General features: G+C 47.3%; 1 protein-coding gene across 1 annotated transcript in view; it reads right to left on the bottom strand.

Annotated features, from left to right (window-relative positions):
* Window positions 1–22,292, bottom strand: part of XYLT1 (xylosyltransferase 1) — a 127,311-nt gene that overhangs the window by 82,001 nt on the left and 23,018 nt on the right. Inside the window, exons 3-4 of the mRNA XM_084817872.1 lie at window positions 8,545–8,717; window positions 3,573–3,775 (exon numbers count right to left, since the gene is read on the bottom strand). Of these exons, the coding sequence (XP_084673998.1) occupies window positions 3,573–3,775; window positions 8,545–8,717 (376 nt within the window). The remainder of the gene's footprint in view (window positions 1–3,572; window positions 3,776–8,544; window positions 8,718–22,292) is intronic.

The following is a 22,292-nucleotide window of genomic DNA, read 5'->3' on the forward strand; positions in this document are numbered from 1 at the left end:
CTAGCTTTACACTTAAACCCATTGTTTAACCGTGCAATCGTCTCTACACGACTACCCCAAAGTAAGCCCCATTCAGTCCAAGGGGATTTATGCCCGGGGGTCAGCCTTCTCCCAACCTGCTGCTCTCCAGATGTTTGGGACTTCCTTCTCCATCAGCCCAACCAGCATAGCCAATGGTCATGGAAGCTGGGTGCTGTAGTCCAAAATATCTGGAGGGCACCAGGTTGGGGAAGGATTACAGCCTGAATGTGTGCAATTTGGATTGGGATCATGGCAGTGGTGGGGAGGAGTCTTAATCCCCCCCCCATTTTCTTGACTGGAATGCCCAACCCCAAGCTGTTATTGTGCATGGGGCGGAGAAAGTGGACAGGGAGATATTTTTCTCCTCTCATAATACTAGAACCCAGTGGGGTCATCCCATGAAGCTGATGGGTGGGAGATTCAGGACAGATAAGAGGTAGGACTTCTTCACACAGCGCATAATTAAACTATGGAATTTGCTACCGCAAGAGGTAGTGATGGCCACCAATTTAGATGGCTTTAAAAGGAGATTGGGCAAAATCCTGGAGGAAAAGGCTATCACTGGCTACTAGTTTTGATGGTTATATGTGACCTCCAATATCAGAAGCAATAAGCTCATGTACACCAGTTGCTGGGGGCCATGGATGGGAGGGTGCTGTTGCAGTCATGTCCTTATTGTGGGCTTCCCGTGGGCAGCTGGTTGGCCACTGTCTGAACAGACTGCTGGACTAGATGGACCTTTGGTCTCATCCAGCATGGCTCCTCTTATGTTCGCATTTGCCCCTGAGGGGCAGGGGAGAGAGGACATGCAGGATCCGGGTGTCCCTATTCATGGATCTCTTGCATCACATAAGAGAAGCATCTTTCCCAGCCCTGATACCCAAGACACTCCCCACTGGAGCTTGAAGCTGGGGCCTTCTGCATGCAATGTATGTGCTCTCTCACTGGGCTCTATGGCCTGTCTCCAGAAAGCATCTAGGAACATAAGAAGCTGCTTTAAGCCGAGTTGGACCGCTGGCCCATCTACAGCAGCCTCCCCCAACCTAGTGCCCTCCAGGTGTTTTGGACGACAACTCCAATTGGCACAAGCCAGAATGGGCCAGGGTGAGGAATGATGGGAGCTGTAGTCCAAAACATCTCAAGGGCACCAGGTCGAGGAAGGCTGGTCTATGCTGTAAGTATCGACTGAACAGAAGCTCTCCAAGTTTTTCAGACAGGGCTCTTTCCCTGCCCTACCTGGGCATGCTGGGGATTGAACCTGGGACCTTGCACATGAAACACAGCTGCTCTACCACTGAGCTAAGGCCCTATCTTGACTCAGACCATTGGTCCATCTAGTCCAGTATGGCAGGAGTTCTCCAGGGCTTCCTGGGATCCATTCAACAGGAGATGCCAGGAACAGAACCCGAGACCTCCTGTATGTGCTCTTCCACCGAGCTGTGGGGCCACAGAAGAGGTGGCTGTTCTTGATGCCATCAGGTTGAGAGCCTCTCCCTGTCCTTCCCTCTCCTTCTCCCTTTTGCAGGGAGGTAGGAATAGAAAGGACAAAAGAACCTCCTTGATCCAGACCTTAGGGCACCTTTGGGCACCATTTAAATCAACTGAGAACAAACAAGAAGAGCCTTCCTTCTTGCCAGCAAAGTCACGGTGCAGAACAGAGCCATGCTTGTACTCTGGAGAAGAGCTAATAAGTAAATGCATCTTATGACAGCTCGAAACAACTCCCATGACTTGCATATTATTTGGTTTGACCTTTCCTTAAAGACCAGCCATTAGCTAGCTGGCAGACAGTTTCCATCAAGCCCATCTGGAGTACATAAGAGGATGTTCTAAAACACCCCCCCCCCCCGAACACACACACTCCAAACAATTTACAGACTGTTTTATACTTCTCTGATACTTATTATACCTGTGTTATCCCCTGATGAACTGTGCACAGGGAGTGTACGTGCGTGTGCTTGGTAACTAGATGCAGGTAGCTGCTGTATATCAAGTCAGATCATTTCTCCATTATCATTGATCCATTATCATTTAGCCCAGGGATTGTCTACTCCAGGGGTAGGCTACCAAGAGGCCTCCACATGTTTAAGACTACAGCCCCCCCATAATCCCTGACCATGAGCCATCCTGGCTGGGGCTGACAGGAGTTGTAGTCCAAAACATCTCAGAGGCACCAGGCTGCCTATCCCTGGTCGACACAGGCAGATGTTCCCCACGTGTTCAGTCAGAGGTCTTTCCCAACCCTATCTGGAGATGCTGGGAATTGAACCCGGGACTTTTCCATGCCAACTTTGGGCTCAGTGGAAGCCTCTTACATGGGGGATGAAAACTTAAAGGAAATTGGAGGAGAGATGTTGGCTCAGCAGTAGTTTCACCTCTTCCCTAGAGCTAGAACACAACACAGCACCCCTCTCACACCTGCATTGTGGTGGATGCAAAATGGGGTGTGTGTCAGCCTGCCCGGACAGTTGATGCTGTGGCAGCATTTAACCCCCCCGCCAAAATAAAACCCTTATGAAGGGAGGGAGGAAGGAAGGAAGGAAGGAAGGAAGGAAGGAAGGAAGAAATAAGCCATGCTACAACCCCTGCCAATGGTGAGCCCTACCTGTGAGAAACTGTTGGAGAATTTCTCTTCCCCCTGGATAAATTTGGTGAAATAGTCTCCCCACAATAATAGGGTGGAGAATTTCAAGAGGCCACTTGCACCCAGCTGTAATTTAAAATAATGTCTGTTTTCCCCCTTACTTGACATCCCTTCCAGACACAGGAAGCTGCCATATGCTGGGAGAGACTGCCCACGTACCCCTGGATTTTTTGCTCTGACGGGCAGTGGCTTTTGAGGATCTTGGGCAGAGGGCTTTCCTCTCACCACCTACCTCTTTCTTTCACCTGGAGCTGCCGGGGATTGAATTTGGGTCCTTCTGCAAGTAAAGCAGGGGCTCTACCACTGAGCTATGGCTACATAAAGCCCAAGAAACCTTCTTGTATAAGGTCATACTATGAGTTCCTCACACTCAGGCCTGCCGATTTTGAAAGGCAGGCTTCCCCTGCCTTTGAGGCAGGGAGTCTTTCTTGGCCCCAAGATCCTGTTGTCTGGAGCTGCTGCGGATTGAACCAGGGACCTTCTACACGCAAAGCATGTGTTCCTCCACTGAGCTATGATCCCTTCCTCCCCAGCCAAAACATTTCCCCTGGTTAACACTGCGATGTGGCCCTCATGGGCAGCTGCCTTATACCAGCGCAGAAAGTTTATCCATCAAGCCCAGTAGTATCCACTCTGACTGGCAGGGACATTCTGGTATTGTGGGTAGAGGGCTTTCCCACCATCTTTTAGCTGAAGATGCCACGGATTGATCCTGGGACTTTCAGCTTGAAGAGCATGAAGTTCTACCATGGCCACATTCCCAGAAGTATCGGGCCTGCCACTGTCGGAAGCAGAACGCCGGACTCGGCGAACCCTCAGCTGGGTCCAGGAAAGGCCTTCCTTACGTTACGTTCTTGACATTGGTGAAGCACAGAAGAAATAGTTCAAAAGGGGTTCAGCACCATACCTGATGGGATAGTCAGCAGCACTGAGGTTAATGAAGAAGTCCCATTGCCATTCCTTCATTTCCATCAGATCCTGCATACTTTGCAGGTAGGTGGACAAAAGGCTTGCTCCTCCCCAGATAGTCGCCATGCGCCAAGAGGTGACTCTCACGTTTGGATACTGGCTCGCAAACTGGAGCACTTGCCGGTGTAGGTAGTTGGATCGCTTTATGGGGGAGGGGAGGTGGGAAGGGGTGGGGAGAAAAAGGAGGACAAGTTTCAGTGAGAAGACCTGCGGCACAGGTGTGCACGTAGCTGTGTCACCACAGCTCCTTAAGAGTGCATGGGACTGCAAAGAAGCAGGCAGAGGAAGGCTCGCTGGAAGGAAGCTTCAGCTACTGGGCAGTATAGAAATGTAACAAATCAATCAATCAATAAAAGGAATCTCCACTCCACATGGCAGAGCATAAGAAGAACACAAGAGCCATCCCGGATCAGACCAAGGGTCCATCTAGTCCAGCATTCTGTTCACATAGTGGTCAACCAGCTGCCCACGGGAAACACCTATGTAGGACATGAGTGCAACAGCATCCACCTGCCCATGGTCCCCAGCAACTGGTGTACATAGGCATGCTGCCTCGGATAGTGGAGGTAGCATAGACCCATTAGGACTAGTAGCCGCTGATGGCTTTCTCCTCCAGGGATTTGTCCAATCCCCTTTTGAAGCCATCCAAAGTGGTGGCTATCACTACATCTTGTGGAAGTGAATTCCATAGTTGAACTACGTGCTGACTTGTTGATGAAAATAACAACAGCACAGTCCTATGCATCTCCCAAGTAAGCATGCATCAGGAGTATGGAAACTGGTGTTTTCCAGATGAGTTTGACCACAGTCCTCTTCACCACCGACCACTGGCCATGCTTGCTGGGACTTATGGGAACTGTGATCCCAAACATCTAAATGGCACCACATTGCCTACCCTGGCATAAACACTTGCCTTGGAGTAAGTCCCATTGAAAGCAATAGGAGTTACTTCCACATAATCCTATTAAGTTCAATGGGACTTACTCCAAGGCAATTGTGTGTATGACTGCAGCCTCCACTATTTGAAGCTTTTTAGATCATATAGTCATTGCTTCCTGTGCCTCACAGGCACTGAAGGCAATTATCAGTGTAGTCTAGAGCAGACATTCCCCAATGTGGTGCCCTCATGAAGATTTCAGCTTCAGTGGCCATCATCCCCAGCTGATATGCCCAATGGTCAGGAATACTGGGAGTTATGGTCCAAAACAGGTTGGGGAAGGCTTTTACCTCCTGATCAGCCTGAACCTTTAGCCCAGCTATGATGGTTAAGAGTTCAAGAGACAGACTCTCCTTGGTACAGGGAAAATGTGTATAGAACCAATGCTTGTCTGCCATCCTTCTTTAGAGGGAGGTGTCATATTCCAAGGCCATGTATATAGTACCTTGGGTATGTACCAGACATACATTAAACAACCCTCTAACCAAGAACATCATGTTCTTAGTGGGGATGTCAGAGAAAGCTGTTTGAGAGCTGGAGTTCAATGGGTTTCCTAGGTTCGGCTCCCTAGGTTCGGTTCCTGCTGCAGCACCCGACTTGGTCTGCATGGAGTGGGCCCAGTTTGTGGATTTTCCAGGCATTTAGAGCATCCCCCAGGCTCTGTAATCTGTGCAAATTTCTGAGGAATGTGTGCAAATTGTCACTGAATTTGCACAAATTTGGCCAGAATTTTTGCAAATTCCTCAGAAATTTGCGCAAATTACAGAACCTGCAGGAAAAATACGCACAAAGTTCCCGGAGTTCAGGGAAAAGCCTGCATCTTGGCTCACAAATGCAAATTGAGTCGTACACACTGTGGAACTCCATCGAGTCAAAAAAGAACCAGATTTCCCATCGACGGGCATCCGTAGTTCTTAGGACATGGACAGATCGCTACCTATATGGTCACGGGCATATTCCCCTGCCAGTTATATGCCAACCAGTGGTGCATTTGCAAGCAGGTGGAGCTTATCAGTGAAGAAAGTAGAAAAGAAGCACATCACGAAGCCTGCTCTTGGTTGTGCTAGGTTTCTGTTTGCAGTGAGTTAGAATTGTAGAGTTGTAGGCTATCTGGTCTGATTGATGCAGGAGCCAGAGCATGCCCAATAGATCTCTATCCAAACTCTGCTTGAAAACCTCTAGTGAGGGAGAGCCTGGTATGCAGATTTAGGAAGTTCTCATTGAAAGGTGAACCAAATGACATTTCTCACCCACCTCTCGTGCCATCACATCCCCACTTCATCCTCCCTTCTCCGGGCTAAGAATATTCAGTTCCGTCAACCTTCCCTCATAGGGCTTGTTTTCCACACCCCTGGCCATCTTCATTGCCTTCCTCTGAACCTATACCTATTTGTTTACGCCCTTCTTAAAGTCTGGCGCCCAGAACAGGGCAGATTATTTTGCAAAATGGGGCATTCAAAAACAGCACCCACCGCCTGCAGTCTGGGACGCTTCCCGTACATTCTGCCACCTCAGAGCTACTCAATTCTGCTGTGTGTGTAGTCTATGCCTCAGAGGAAGTGGTCTGAACTAACGCTATTTCCTCCGATGAGTGAAAGCCTGTGTTGATTCAAATCATCTCTTGTTCCTCTACAGCAGTTGCATGCAGGCATTAACAAGGACGATCGGTGGTCCAGGGATAACAAACACATGATTTAGAGTTCTAGCACTGCAAACATCTTGTTGTCTAACTTGGCAAGACAACTCAACGGCCGCTCACCAAGCAGGGAGGTACAGAAGACACCATACAGAAGGCCCTGGCATGTGTAACCTCTATTAGGATTATCCAAGAAAACATTTTTTCTCTGTGTGTGGACATTAAGATGATAGGATGTTCCTGCTAAAGGGACATCTCAGAATCAGGGAGCCTTTGGGAGCCTTTCAGCAACTCATCAAGATTCATTTGCTCCCCAACTTACTGCTACCATTACCAATATTTTACTTCTAGAATTCTTTTTAGAACAAGTTTTGGAATGGTTTCATTGACTGCACCTTTTATGTGACTGTTATTGATTTTGAGAGCCCTTTGGGGGGGTAGCCTTTTTTTTGTGGAAAAGCAGGAAATTAGCTTTTAAATCAACAAATAGCTATTTTCAGATTCACACATTTTCTCTACACTACAGAATTTAAATTAAACTAGAACCTGGGGTCATCCTATGAAGCTGTCAGGGTGGACACTGAGCCCATAGAGTCCTAGAGTAGTTCTGATTCTGAGGAAGAGCAGTCGCTCCTGGGAGGGGAGCGCGCTCCTCTTTCCTAGGGCCAACAGCTGACGGAGATTCCTCCCACCAACATTCCTAGCTTAGATAGCAGTCCAGGGAGTAACAGAGAGCGGATAGCAAACTTGGTGGACGCGCGACGCCGACGCAGAGGGCGGCGCCAGATGGACGGCGCGGAAAGGAGACGGAGTGCCCGGTTGGCGCGCAAACAATGGCTGCGCCCAGAGGATCCAAGGGAAAAGGGGAGGGACTCTCCCTAGTCCTTAAGTTCAGGGGTCTGCCAGTAATTCCCTTTCAAATGGGGACCAACTGTTCCAACTTAGGGCATAGGTTCGGTGCTGCTCAGATCTAGTTGCAAACGGTATAGTTGTTAAGTTGTAAAAGAAGAATAAAGCTTTGAAAAGAATCCCTTCATCTGTGTCTGGACTTGGCTACTGGATTAGACTGAGAGAGGCTTCCAAGGAGCCCTTGACAGAAGCTGACTGGACAGATCAAAGGAAGTTCTTCACACAGTGCATAGTTAAGTTATGAAATTCATGTCCACAAGATGTAGTGATGGTCACCAATTTGGATGGATTTAAAGGGGGATTGGACAAATTCCCGGAGAAGGTTATCAGTGGTTACTAGTCCTGATGGCGATGTTCTACCTCCAGTATCAGAGGCAGTATGCCCATGTACACTGGTTGCTGGGGAACATGGGTGGGAGGGTGCTGTTGCACACATGTCCTGCTTGTTGGTTTCCCATGGGCAGCTGGTTGGCCACTGTGTGAACAGAATGCTGGACTGGATGGATCCTTGGTCTGATCCAGCAGGGCTCTTATGTTCTTAGAGACAGAACTCTAAGCAGGAATTGTATAGAGAATACTCTTCTAATGAAGGCAAAATGTAAAGAGCACTCATATGCACAGCTACACAGCAGTAAGCCCCACTGAATTCAATGAGCCTTACTCCCAGGTAAGTGCATATAGGACTGCAGCCTTAATACGCCCTGCTCCTTTCCTCCAAGCCTTAGTGAAGATCATATCTGTTCATTCACTGCAATGAGAGGCTGCATTAAGAGTTGCCCTTTGGTTTTATGTTCTTCCTTCTTGCCTGGCGAGACCCAATGCCATTTTAAATTCATCTCAGAGCCTGTAATGGCTTTTTGGTTAATGCTACACAACATGCTACAGACAGACATGGACAGATACCCAAGATACATAGAAAGGACAGCTGGAAACCTGAACATACACATACATGCGGCTGAACACAAACTATGCAGGTGGGGAAACTCTTTCAGCCCTAGAGCCAAATTCAGTTCTGGAGAAGCTTTTGGGGACCACATTCTAGTGATGGGTGGGGCTGAAAGCAAAAACAGTGGAGCCAAAATGGCAAAAATATCAGGATATTGTAGCTTAAAGCTCTTCCTGCTGGTCACTAAGCCTTAGGAGAGGCATTTCGACCTTTGAGAATGGGGAAAAAGATCTGCACAAAAGCTGGGAAGCCACCAAACAATTGGCAATTGGGGGAAAGGGGTTGTAGCCATCTGGAAAACCCCAGAGGGCAGGATTGGGACCCCAGGAGGGGGGAATGTAGCCCACGGGCCTGGGGTCCCCCACCCCTGTGCTAAGGCAACACTGATGGTATGCGGCAGGGATCAAAAAAAGGGAGATAGGCAAAGCAACAAGACATGGGCAGATGGTGAGACAGGCAATGTATAACCAGGGATATATTACCTTGTCAACATGAATGTAATAAAAATGGTCTTTATGGTAAATAGCCTTAAACATGCGTGTCAGCTGCCGAGAAGCTTTGCCATGAACAACCAAGACAAATGCGATCCTGATGGGGTTGGCTGGCATGTATTCTATGGAGTCCTCATCCCACTGCACATTGTTGCTGGCTTTGCCTGTTTGGAAAGAAAACACAGTCAGGACACCTGGGGAGCACGTCGGCAGGGTGCGATCTCTCTCCCCACCCTCTCCCCGTTCCATATAAACAACTGTCCTGTTAGGAAACACCCCCAAATTCTGCTGTTTGGGGAAGATAGGGCTTGTATCTGGGAGGGGCCTAGGGTTTTTTGGTCTTGGAGAAAAGCCGAAAAGCAGGCTCCATAGCATATCGAGACCTTGTACGTCCCAAGTGGAGAAGCACTTCCTCTGTTTTGACACTTGCAAATTTCATATCATGCCTCAGGACAACAATCTCAGAAGCTTCCACCATGAATTCCCCCCCCCAACCTTCTTGTTCAAGCCAAATAAAAGGAAAAATAAAGAATTCAGCATCTTTTCAAGCGGTAAGACTCTGAAAACCCAATATTCTGTCAGCAAGCATGCCTACATGACTCTTTTGATGCCTTTGTTTAAGACAATCACCCAAATTCCCCTGGCTATCTTGCTCACCTGGACCTATGATAGCCAGAGATATGCAAAAACGTTACTCATCAACTCCTAGCCTTTCCTCACATAATGAAAGAAAGGGGAGCCCGTTGTCTCCTTTCTTCTCTTAATGTCTGACACCTAAAAACCCATTTTCCAACATCCAGTGGGCAATCTTGGAATAAGAACTTGTTTTGTTTTATTTTGATTACCAAATCCTGAGGAGAGGAATAAAAAGAGCAACCCAAATACATGGATTACACAGAGAGGGAAAGAGGGTTCTTTCCATCCAGGAGAGACCCCTCCCACATTCTGCTTGGAAGAGCAACACCTGCCTTCCCTACTCCCTGTCTCCCCTTCTTTTCCAGAGAAGGAGCTCAACAGAGCTTCCCATCACTTCCCAGGTCAGCAGATGTGGAGAGGTAAATCTTTGCATTATCTTCTGTTTTCCTGCTAAGTGGCCCGTGCTCCAACTATTCTCTTTTCCGTCCGTTTTCATAATATTCCAAACTCCAAAACCCTTTGGCTTTGGCGCTCCCTGTTGCTCTTTTACGCCTCTCCATCCACTTCTTTCAAAAGCCCCTGCATTTGCTCTAACCCCATCCTCCAAAACTTTCTCCCCCATTCAAATTATCCCAAGCTTAAATTTCTTTCTCTCCCTACCCCACACTCCTATCTCGCTTCTCCAGGATCAGACACCCCCCCCCCCTCGCTAGGAGTTAAAACTGGGCTCTTTGAGGTGCTGCCCTTCCATCACCCCATTTCCATGTATCCCAGTGGACCTAGCTTCAGTATTGACTTTAAATGCTTGGTTTCTATAGCCTTCCCAGTGTTCATGTATTATTCTAGTTCCCCAGCTGCACGTACATTCCCCTGATGCGTGATTTTAATTCATTTTAAATTCTTCCTCAATAAAACGAAGCATTACTTTCAAGGACCCCGTTGTGGTGTGTGACTCTCTCAGCTGTTGGGGGCCTCAGGTTTTCTTAAGTGCCCAGAGTTCAATGCCAAAGGATCGCTCATGTATTTGGGGCACAGTGGCACAGCGGTAAATTCTGAAATGGAGGAACAAGGCCCGGCCCAAGACACTTTGCTGCCTGCGGCAAAGGACAAGATGGCGTCTCATCCCCATTCCCTATACAGCAGGAGCGGGCAACGTGTGGCCCTCCAGAAGTTTTGTCCTGGAACTCCCATGATCCTTCACCATGCTGGCAAGGGCTGATGGAAGTTGTAGGTCCAAACCAGTGGAGGCTGGTGGCTCCGATTTTGGTGGGGCTGTGAATCCATTCTAGATTTCGGTCAGAACCAGCCAGAACTCTAAAAGAGCTATCCAACATACTGAGCCTATTTTGGGGATAGGGATCAGCACTTTGGATAGCTCCTTTAGAATTCTGGCTGGTTCTGATGGAAACCTAGAATGGATTCACAGCCCCATCAAGATCGGAGGCACCAGCCTCCACTGGCCCAAACATCTGGAGGGCCACAAATTGCCCACCCCTGCTGTACAGAAACTGATTGGACTGGCAGCAGAATCTTCCTTCACAGTGATGATAGGACAACGTCCTCCGTTGCACTTGGGGGAAGGAGGGTAGACTGTCTAATGCACCCAGCTCTGCCTGCAACACCACTCCACCCCTCATCATCTGCTGCCTGAAGCAGATGTCTCACTTCGCCCAATTGTAGGGTCAGCCCTGGCAAGGGCTCAACAGCCCCTATAGCCACCCCCGCCCCAAGGAGAATCCACAAACACCCCTCAGGATTTCTGTGTTTAGATCCTGATTTTCTAATATTTATACTCAAAGGAGCTAACCTTCTGGTTAAAAACTCTGACATAAAGAACAGGCATCCAAAACGAGCCAACCAACCACTAATAAAATCTCACAATTATGTTTACGGAGCACGACCGCAGTCCTATGCATAATTACTTGGGAGTTAGCGCCACTGAACTCAGCATTGCTTGCTTCCCACTGCATAAGGTTCGACTTGTAAAACACATGGAGCTTTAATAGCAAAAGATCTTTGGATGAAATGCAACTCGTAGCATTTCCTTAGAAAAGCAAACCATCTGTCAAAGAAGGGTTGCCATTCAAACTGCTAGCGGGAAGTAGGAACTCCATCAAAGGAAAAGGAAGAACTATCCAGCCACTGCTTGATTATTTCCTTATTTTCTGACTTTCCCTATGCTCATCTGTCACAAACAATAATAAAACTTGAGAGCCCCGTTATCACCTCATCCACACACCAGAGCAAAGAGGAGTGGTGTCTATCAATTATTCCAGTAATCCAACAGATGTAATTGCTCCTGCTCTGAACAAAGTTCTGGAGCTGCTGTTCCTTGGATTTCCCACTCCACTCCACTACTACCACTCATAACCCAGCTCATTGAAGCTATACAGGTGCACATCAACTGGGATTCAACTGTGATAGAAGAGAAAGGAATGGAAACAGTAGCAACCCCAGGAAAAATATATATATATATACATGCAGGACAGAGGAGGGGCAAAGGGTATTTCTGGGGAGGGGGAAAGCAAGCTTTTACCCAGAGTAGATTTCACATTAATGTCTTGATCTCAAACATATCATCTCAGCAGTCAGTCCTATTAATTTTGATGGAGTTAACTTTCTAGAACTGACTGCAGCCCTATTCTAATTTCCAGGTTACGATTCAGTTATAAAATGGACATGGAAAAACGCCGTCCGTTTAAGTAAACATAGCACTGCAGCAATGGCAGATTCCATTCTGGCTTTTAGTTACAATCAGCCATGAGTCTAACAGAGCTATCCAAGATGCTGGACCCTATCCCCAAAATGGGACCAGCACCTTGGATAGGACCTTTAGATTTCTGGCTGATTTTAACTAAAGCCCAGAATGGAATCTCCACCCCACCGAAATCAGATCCACCAGTCTCTCCTGGGTAGTAGTGGTGGAGAAGGGGGAAGCTACTTGTTTGGGGGGGCAGGGGCAGGGGGGGTTCTGGCCCACCCTCACCCAGCCCTCTTCTCTGACTTTGAATGGAAAGTAAGAGAAAAATAAAGAGAGGGTGGGGACATCTCCTACAAGGCATTAGCTGAACTGATGCAATCAAAATGTCACAGAATGTTTGCAAACATTCTAACATTTAAGAGGGAAGTATCAGTCTCTGAATGCTAGAAGTCAGACTAAATAAGGAAGCTGTGACAGATAAGAAAGATTGGTTAGACTATGTGAAAAACTTCATACAGCACCTAAGGCAGGAGTAGGCAGATTTTGGACTTGTGGCATCTACTTTTTATTTTAAACTAGAACCCCAAGATCCACCAAACAGAGCCAGCTACAAAAGCCATATGCTTAAAGAATCATGGGCCCAGGAATTTGTTTTTGGTATCAGAACTAAAAAGGACTTACTGGATGGAACCCAACCAAGACAGTATTTTGTTGGTGCTATTGTTAAACATTTGGGAGCTGGAAATCCTTGCCTATCTATTGCAAATCGCCCAGACATCTACTAGGAGATTCAGATTGACCTTTGGCTCATTCCTGACAGTAAGGCAGGAGTGGGCAAGCTGTGGCCCTCCAGATGTTTTGGCCTACAACTCCCATGAACCTCTACCATTTGTTATGCAGGCTAAGGCTGCATAAGAACATTAGTTATTGGGTGGATTAGAAACGTATGAAATACATAAATAAATAGGGCTGATGGGGGATGTGGGCCAAAACATCTGTAGAATCACAACTTGCCTATCCATGCCCTAAGTGAATGTTTTTTTAACAAAAAGTGAACTTTTTGTTGCAACATGTCTAAGGATGGTGTGTGTGTGTGTGTGTGTGTGTGTGTGCATGCGTGTGTCTGTGCATGTGTGCGTATGTGTGTGTGGAGGGGAGAGGCTAAAAATAGGCTTAGAGGGAAATAATCTAAGAAACTGCTACTTCTCTCCCACAAATTAGTCACTCTCTCAGCTGTTGCAAATCACTGCTACCTTCACACAGACGTCTCTAGAGCTTTGCTGATATACATAGAATAAGGATTTGGGTTAATTTTTCTCCTCCTGTATAGCTGTTTCTGCTGTCATCGATCTCAGGGGAGAAGCAATTTAAGGTGATCTGTGAAATAATTGCAGTTCTGCCTTTTCCTGACACACAAGAAATGCCTACCAGCGATCTCTTTGCAAATACACACATTTCTTCCCCATGTCTTCTCTCATGTAACCTTGAATTTTCAAGACCTGATTCTCAAGCCAAACTCACTCCAGTGTTATGACCAAAGTAGTTTGAGAGCTGAGCTTCCTGTGGACATTTGAAACAGATAGAAGAGCCATCATTATTGTGTTACAAATGCCTCCCCCCCTCCAAAGAAAGGATGGAAGAAACTTGGTGAATATGTTCTGAAGGAGCACTGAAAAGTATGGAAATTACCAGTTGGCTTTTTGCTAATGACTCATCTTTTAAAAACACACAGATAAACTCGACTGGGAATAATAAGTCTCTATTTTCAGTCTCAACATCTTTGATTTTTCATCCTTAGCAGTCTGTTTCCAAGGGTAAGACCAATCAGAAAAGAATGACAGCTTAATATTCCCAATTTTGAAAAAACACACACATAATAATTTAGAAGTAGCTCAAAAGAAAGGAGAAATACTATTCATGTGCAGTATTGTTGTTGTTATTACATTTATATCCCAACTTTTTCCCTCTTGCAAAGAACCTAAGGTGGCTTACACGGCCCTCTTCTTCTCCATACTATCCTCACAACCCTGTGAGGTAGGTTAGGCTGAAAGTTAGCGACTGGCCCAAAGTCACTGAGTGAGCTTTATGGCCACGTTCTGGGCCCGATGAGGCAAAGAAATGTAGAATGTCAGGCCATGGGTTCCTTGCAGGAGGAAAAAAGACAGGATATACATGTAATAAAATAGCGGTAACAATAATAAGAAACATTTGTCCAGGTTTTTATTTTATTTTATTTATTTACAATATTTATATACTGCTCCACATCAAAGATTTTGGAGCAGTCAACAAGATAAAAGAAGAAAACACCATATTAAAAAATTAAAACCTTTTAAAAGAAACAGATTCTGAACTGAATAAACCACAGCTGGTCACTCAAGGAAGCCCTCTTGAAATAACAATGTCTTCAGGAGGCACTGAAAACAACACAGTGTTGGCATCTGCCTGACCTCCAAAGGCCTTCCTATGGAAGGGGGCCACAACGCTGAAGGCTCTTTTCCTGGTGGACTCCAACCGGGCCATGGGTCCTCTGATGCCCTCTGATGACCTCAGTAACTGGGCAGGTTGGTAAAGAAGAAGGCGCTCTCTCAGGTATCCTGGTCCCAAGTTGTTTAGGGCTTTGTACACTAGGACTAATACCTTAAACCTGGTCCAGTAACAAATAGGCAGCCAGGGCAGTTCCCTCAGCAAATGCTGAAAAGGGGCAGCTCCTGACAACAGCCAAGCTGCCACATTCTGCATTAGCTCCAGCTTTTGGACCAGTCTCAAGGGCAGCCCCACATAGAGTGCATTGCAGTAATCCAGTCTTGAGTTTACTAATGCCTGTACTACTGTGGCCAAGCTATCCCTGTCCAGGACAGGCCATAGCTGGCAAACCAGCTGAAGCTGGTAAAAGGCACTTGGAGCTGCCATGGCCACTTGGGCCTCCAGCAACAGTGATGGATCTAGGAGTATCCCTGGACTACGGACCAGATCTTTCAGAGGGAGTGCAACCCCATCCAGAAAAGGCAATGAGCCTATCTCCTAGACCCAGGAACAACTCACCCACAGGGCTTCCATCTTGCCAGGATTCAGCTTCAGTTTATCCAGCCCATTACTGAGTTTAGGCACTGATCCAGGACTTGCACAGCCTCTCCTGATTCAGATGTCACAGGGAGATAGAGCTGAGTGTCATTAGCATACTGATGGCATTTAGCTCCAAATCCCTTAATGACCGCTCCCAGAGGCTTCATATAGATGCTAAACAACATCAGGGACAAGATGGTGCCCTGCGGAACCCCATAGCTCAATTGCCAAGGGGCTGAGGAATGGTCACCCAATGCTACTCTCTGAAATCAGCTCTGTGGGTAGGTCTGGAACCACTGTAACACAGTGCCTCTGATACCCGTCCCACAGAGTCGATCCAGGAGTACCATGGTTGGTGGAATCAAAAGCTGATGGGAGGTTGAGCAGAATTAACAGGGTTGCACTCCCCCTGTCCCTCTCTTGATAAAGGTCATCTATCAGGGCAACCAAGGCTGATTCAATCCTATAACCAGATCGAAACCCAGACTGGAAGAGGTCTAGATAATCAGTATCCTCCAAGAGTGTCTGCATTTGCTCTACCACAAGCCTCTCAAGTACCTTCTGTCTGAAAGGGGTATTTGTGACTGGGCATTTACCATTGTCTACACTACATAAAATGGAAATGGAAGGTAGGGATGTCAGAGAATTTCACCACGAATCTCGGGGAGGCCGAATGCCAGCACATTCGGCCCCCCGAAATCGGTGGCGAAACGGTCTGCCCCCCCGCCCCCCCGGGACGGGACTTACCTTGTGTGAATGTCCCTGGCGGCGGCTGCGGCTGCCGGTCTTCCGACCGGCTGCCGCCACCACCATTTCCAGTAAACCCCCCCCCCCCCAAAACCAAAAAAAGTGACAGGCTACATGAAGATTTACATAGCCTATCATGGCTAGATTTTAAAAAAATACCGTGATAGGCTACGTAAATGTTTACGTAGCCTATCACGGCTGAGTAAAAAACAAAACAAAATAAAACCGCGCGTATACAAATGGTGGTGCCCATGGGCGCCGCCATTTGCGTTCCTTATTTTGGCACGAGTAGCCTACGTAAACATTTACGTAGACTATGGAGAAAATAAGGGGAACGCAAATAGCGTAGACGCTACGTTCCCCTGATTTTCACCGTAGTCTATGTAAATGTTTACGTAGACTACACGTGCCAAAATAAGGAACGCCAATGGTGGTGCCCATGGGCGCCGCCACTTGCTTACGCACGTTTTTTTTTTTTTTTACTCAGCTGTGATAGGCTGCGTAAACATTTACGTAGCCTATCACAGCTGATTGCAGGGACGCAAACGGCGGCGGCTATGGCCGCCGCCATTTACGTTCCCGGCCAGCCAGGATTTGCGGCGGGAGGGACGGGGCGCCTCCCCACTGTCCAGAATTTTGGGGGGGAGGGACGGGGCGCCTCCCCCCCAGCCAGAATTTCGCAGGGAGGGACGGAGCACCTCCCCCCCACTGTGAATCAAATTTCGGGCAAGGTAAGTGACTTTCCTACATCCGTAATGGAAGGTACTTGGATGAACCAAGTTGAATAAAAAGGCTGAATAAAAAGACTTGTGCTACTGACTGTGCCTTTTCTAAAAGCCTCCATGGCTTTCCAGAAACTATTATGCATTGTGCTTTGAAACATCTTCTGCTGATACTTCCAAGCATGATTCTGCTATGATTCTGGGTGAGAGCACACAAAAAGTGAGATGCCTTGATCCAGCTAGGGGCCATACACAACCAGAAGTGTGATATCTGGTTTGAAGATTAAGATATTAAGATAAAATGTGGCATACATTGTGTTCTGAGGGTGGGGTGGGGTGGGGTGGGGCTGGAGGAACAATTAGGGATGCCAGAGAAATCCACAACTGAACCAAATGAGTTCGAATTTTCATAAATCCGATCTGTGGATTCCGCAGTGGACTGGCTTCTCTCCTGTTGGGCAGATTCCATGAACTTGTGGACTGTTTTTCTAACTTCCCTGAATTTTGCACACATTTTGTTGTAGAAAAATATGAAAAATAATAATAATAAAAAATAATGGCCAGAAATACGCACTTCCCCCATAGGCTAAAGCGTGAAAATGAGCATTTGGTGGGAATCTGCGCATTTTTGCATGTGTGAATTTATGCAACTGCACATTTTTGCAAATGTGAATTTGTGCAAATTCGGAAACAAAAAAAAAATCCGACTCCGTCGATGGGCAGATGACAGAACAGCAGGCTCTTGGCAATTCATGGAACTCAGATGGAATGGATTCTACACAATCAGTATATCCCTAGGCACAGTGAATGAACTATGCACTATCTCCTGAAATACAACCCACTCTCTAGGCCAGAGATGGGCAGAGTTCAGGTTAGTGGGATCCATTTTGTTTCCTTCATTAGAAATGCAGTGGTCTGCCAACCAGAGCCAGACACAAAAAGGTGGCTCAGGGTCCAGAGTCAAATATCTACTGCAGCCCAGCGGAGATGAACAAAAACCTGGTCAAAAGCAACCAAGGTCTACTCCCATTTTAGGGATAAGGAACACCAAGGCTGAGAGAAAAGCAATCAGCACAAGGCAGAGGTGGGCAAGTTCTGTTGGTCTGGGGGCCACTTCACTCTCTGGAACCCAGTGAGGGCTGCGCCATCCCTGGAATTGCAGTCGCTGCTCACCAAATGGATTGGCCAAATTCAGCAGCATAGCAGCAGGAAAAAAATGCTGTTTTACCTTTAAAACAAGGTACATGCAGGGCCAGCCCTACCATTAGACAGTGTGAGGTGGTCACCTCAAGCAGCAGATGCTAGGAGGTGGCAACAAAATATTGAAGAAGAGAGCTGAGTGCCAAGCGGCCTGCCCTGAGCCCCCTAAGCTAACCAGCTGACTTCAGGTGTAGTGCAGGATGCTGTTCCATTGTCAGTGTTGAAGTAACAGTCTAGTCAGCTTTTGTACATGGAATGGGAGAGGGCGCCATCTTGTTCTTTGCCTCAGGCATCAAAATGACTTGGGCCAGCCCTGGGAGCGCCATATATTTTTTAAGGGCCTCTGAAGAACATCTTGGGGCTTTTGTACATGGAATGGGAGAGGGCGCCATCTTGTTCTTTGCCTCAGTCAGCAAAGCACCTTGAGGGCGCCATCTTGTTCTTTGCCTCAGACAGCAAAGTATCTTAAGGGTGCCATCTTGTTCTTTGCTGCAGGTAGCAAAGCATCTTGAGAGCGCCATCTTGTTCTTTGCCTCAGGCAGCAAAGCATCTTGAGGGCGCCATCTTGTTCTTTGCCTCAGGCAGCAAAGCATCTTGAGGGCGCCATCTTGTTCTTTGCCTCAGGCAGCAAAACATCTTGAGGGCGCCATCTTGTTCTTTGCCTCAGGCAGCAAAGCATCTTGAGGGCGCCATCTTGTTCTTTGCCTCAGGCAGCAAAGCATCTTGAGGGCGCCATCTTGTTCTTTGCCTCAGGCAGCAAAGCATCTTGAGGGCGCCATCTTGTTCTTTGCCTCAGGCAGCAAAGCATCTTGAGGGCGCCATCTTGTTCTTTGCCTCAGACAGCAAATCATCTTGAGGGCGCCATCTTGTTCTTTGCCTCAGACAGCAAAGCATCTTGAGGGCGCCATCTTGTTCTTTGCCTCAGACAGCAAATCATCTTGAGGGCGCCATCTTGTTCTTTGCCTCAGACAGCAAAGCATCTTGAGAGCGCCATCTTGTTCTTTGCCTTAGGCAGCAAAACATCTTGAGGGCGCCATCTTGTTCTTTGCCTCAGGCAACAAAACAACTTGAGGGCGCCATCTTGTTCTTTGCCTCAGGCAGCAAAACATCTTGAGGGTGCCATCTTGTTCTTTGCCTCAGGCAGCAAAATCTCTCGGGCCAGCCCTGGGTACATGGGGAGGGCATGCCTAGTTGTAAAGCAAAATCATGCTCCTTGGACACTTCCAGGAGAGCAATTTTGCTTTAAAACAAAGCAGGGGCTCTCTGCACACCTTGGATTAAAGGAAAAATGTGGCTTTTTTTGCCATTGGCACCCCACCAGTTGTGCCTGCAAAAATGGCCAGGTGGTTTCATGAGGCCCACGGGATGCCTGTTCCTCACCCCTGGCATAAGGCAGCTCTGGCACAGATGTATTGTCACTGTTGTTTCTCAATAAAGACAAATCTACTGCAATCTTCTGCAACCCACTCCGAGACCTACTGCTAGATCCCAATTTGCATGCCTTCTCTCAGTTCCCCACTCCCTCCTTCCTCTTGGATGCAAGTTGATGACACAATTCTCCACATCAAACGGCAGCGTTGCCCCAGCTCTCTTGTTCCCCACCATGTCACACCTTTGCTCGTCCTTCCTGCCCTCCAACTTACGATGCCACATTTTAGAAATGCCCCCTTTTGGTGCAGGGTACAAAGTACCATATGTAGGAGTGTGGGGAGATGCCAGTCGAATGATCCCTAAGGGGACAAGCCCATGTGGGTCTCCAGCCTTTGCAGTCCACAACATCCAGTGTTTGAGCAGGTCGCTTGCTGGATACAGAGTAGGTCTCTACAAATATATACTGGTATATTTCCTGTGGTGTAGGCAGTGGAGGCTCGTGGCTCTGATTTCGGTGGGGCTGTGCATCCGTTCTGGATTTTAGTCAGAATGATCCAGAACTCTAAAGGAGCTAAGTTGCTGAACCTATTTTGGGGGTGGTGTTCAGCCCCTTGGAAAGCTCCTTTAGAGTTCTGTCTGGCGCTGACTAAAACCAGAATGGATTCACAGCCCCACTGAAATCTGAGGTACCAGCCTCCACTGAGAGTAGTGGTAAATTTTGAAGTGCGAGCACTCACCGTAGCAATCCCCCTAGCCACGCCCCAAAGAGAATCCAAAGATGCAGGCAGCTGTGCTGATACCTATCAACACTTCTCGCAGTTTTCATCTCCATCAGGAGCAGGTCTTATGTAAAGCTAATGGGTCTTAATTACCATTGTGAGCAGGGACAGCTCACAACGAAGTACTGTTGCTGAGAAAACCCATCCCCTATCAGGTACTGTGAGGATTGCAGCTAAGTTCAAGCAGAACAGGGAAGTCTGAGGAGGGTGGCAGATTATGTCATCGTCAGTGGAAGTCAGTGGCTCTGATTTGGTGGGGCTGTGAATCCATTATGGGTTTCAGTCAGAACCAGCCAGAACTGTGAAGGAGCTATCCAGTGGATTAATCCAGTTAAATGGATTGTGGGCATAGCTAAATGCCATTCCTTCGCAGATCTACAGGCTATTTCTTTAGGCTGTGGCAATAAATGAAATTTAAAAACAAAGCCCCCCCCCCCATCATTATCACTACATTAGTGAAACCACAGAGTAGGGCTGAATTTTGCAACCTTTTGTTATTTGTAATGGCACTTATTCGGGTGATTAGCATAATTGATTTGAACAGCACAGCAGAGGCGACAAAGAGCAACCCAGCATGAGCAAGGATTGCAAGAGCCAGCTTACCATTTCTGACTTCCCCCCACCCACTCACTTTCAATCATAACTTTCACCTCTTGGGCAGAATCTTTTCAAACTAGCCGCTGTTTTGCTTTTGGGGGATTTGCTGACGATACCTTGTTCAATTTTACCACTGGTTGCATTATTTATGCCTCTTTCTTTCTTTCTTTCTTTCTTTCCTTTTTTTTTAAAGCTTCAGAATCTCTAATCCTGTGATATTGATTTTAAAGCATGGTTCAAACTGCCTCCAGATTTCTGGATAAGAGACTAAGGTTTGGAGCCAGGCATAGTCCTGCTTAGAGAAGGACCATTGAAATCAATGGGAGAAGTCCATGATGGCTAATTTAAGTCCCAGGAATTTCAACAGCCCTAAGACCTTTGGGTTTCAGCAATGCTTTGAAAGCCCACACATTCACTATAAATGATAACAACACATGATGTAATAAGTATGGGTCCATATCTTACGAAGAGATCATGGTGGTTTTATTAAATCGAGTTACAACAATGAACACTTCTTTGGTGGAGCTCCCTCAGCCAGTTCCTGCTCCACTCCACTCTCTAGGGGTCATCTCCATATTCCCATTCCAATGTTTCTTGAAAGGAAATGTCTCTACATTAGTACCATCACTACACATGACAGTCAGATAACTGTCTGTTGTTTGCAATATCCCAACATGACACAAAACAGGGGTGGGGAATCTCAGGGCCAAGGGCCAAAACTGGCCTGCCTAGAGTCCGAATCTGGCCTTTTGGGGTTCTCCAGATAACTTTGCCCAGTGGAGGCCAGTTGCCCCAATTTCAGTGGGGCTGTGAATCCACTCTGGGTTTTAGTCTGACTGAAACCCAGAGGATTCACAGCCCTCTGAAATTGGAGCCACCAGTTTCCTCTGGCTATGCCCCCTTCCCCTGGTCCCACTCCCTTTCCCTGACCCCTAACACATTTACCTAACAAGCCTTTTCACTAATTCATCCAAATCACTAAGCTGAGGAGCAGAAAATCCATCCAGACCAAGACATCACAGGGTGAATCAAAGAAGAGCGAAGTCTATCAAAGGAGTAGAGTTACAAGAAGGTAGCAAAAAACTTGCCCAGCAATCCCAGTGGTGCACTAATCTCAGTCAAAACAAGCCACCAATTCTTCCCGTCACATACATCAAATCAGTGGTGTAATGGTATAGTTCCAAGTGCAGGTGCTCATCATGACAGCCCCCGTAGCCATGTCCCTTCCTCAGCCTCCAGCCACCTAGAGCTAAGATCTCTAACTAGCTTTGCACAACACCACTTAGACTACCTGAGGACCCCTTTGATGGATGCACTATTGCTACAAAAGTTGCCACAAAACTGCTGCCAGCACCACAGTACAGAACCTGACCGGCTTTTCTAGTCCCGCCCTCAGGGAGGGTCTTCCCCTTGGGGCCTCTTTTGATGGGCAACCTTGTAGAACACCATACTCCCTGAAGTTGCTCCTCCCTCTTGACCTGACTTCTAAGTCTTCTGGCATCTGTCACTCCCAACTCCTCCCTGCCCATAAGATCTTGTATTCCCACAGTCGGAGAAGTTTCTGTTTGGCTTTGGACCAACTGATTAACTGGCATCTGGAAAGGCTCCTCTCTTCCAATGTCTCTTGGTTCTATCTCTTGAAACCTTGGTAACTCCTCCACCTCTACGCCCTCTTCCTCATCAGACTGAGTCTGTTCCCACAGCTTCTCAAGATGCTTCTGCAAAGATGCTCAGTCCAATCCTTACCGGGAAAGAGCACATGCTTTGCATCTAGAAAATGCAAAGCATTTTCACTTCCTGGCATCTCCAGATAGGAACCCACCCCGCCTGAAATTCTGGAGAGCCGCTGCCAGTATTGTGTAGACAATACTGGTCAAGATGGACCACTTACTGTAAGGGAGTTCCTGTGATCACTATATTCCT

The sequence above is a fragment of the Heloderma suspectum genome, chromosome 12 (genome assembly GCF_057233095.1).
Source record: "Heloderma suspectum isolate Gila_16-S chromosome 12, 16-S_ref, whole genome shotgun sequence".
In the NCBI taxonomy this organism is placed as follows: domain Eukaryota; kingdom Metazoa; phylum Chordata; class Lepidosauria; order Squamata; family Helodermatidae; genus Heloderma; species Heloderma suspectum.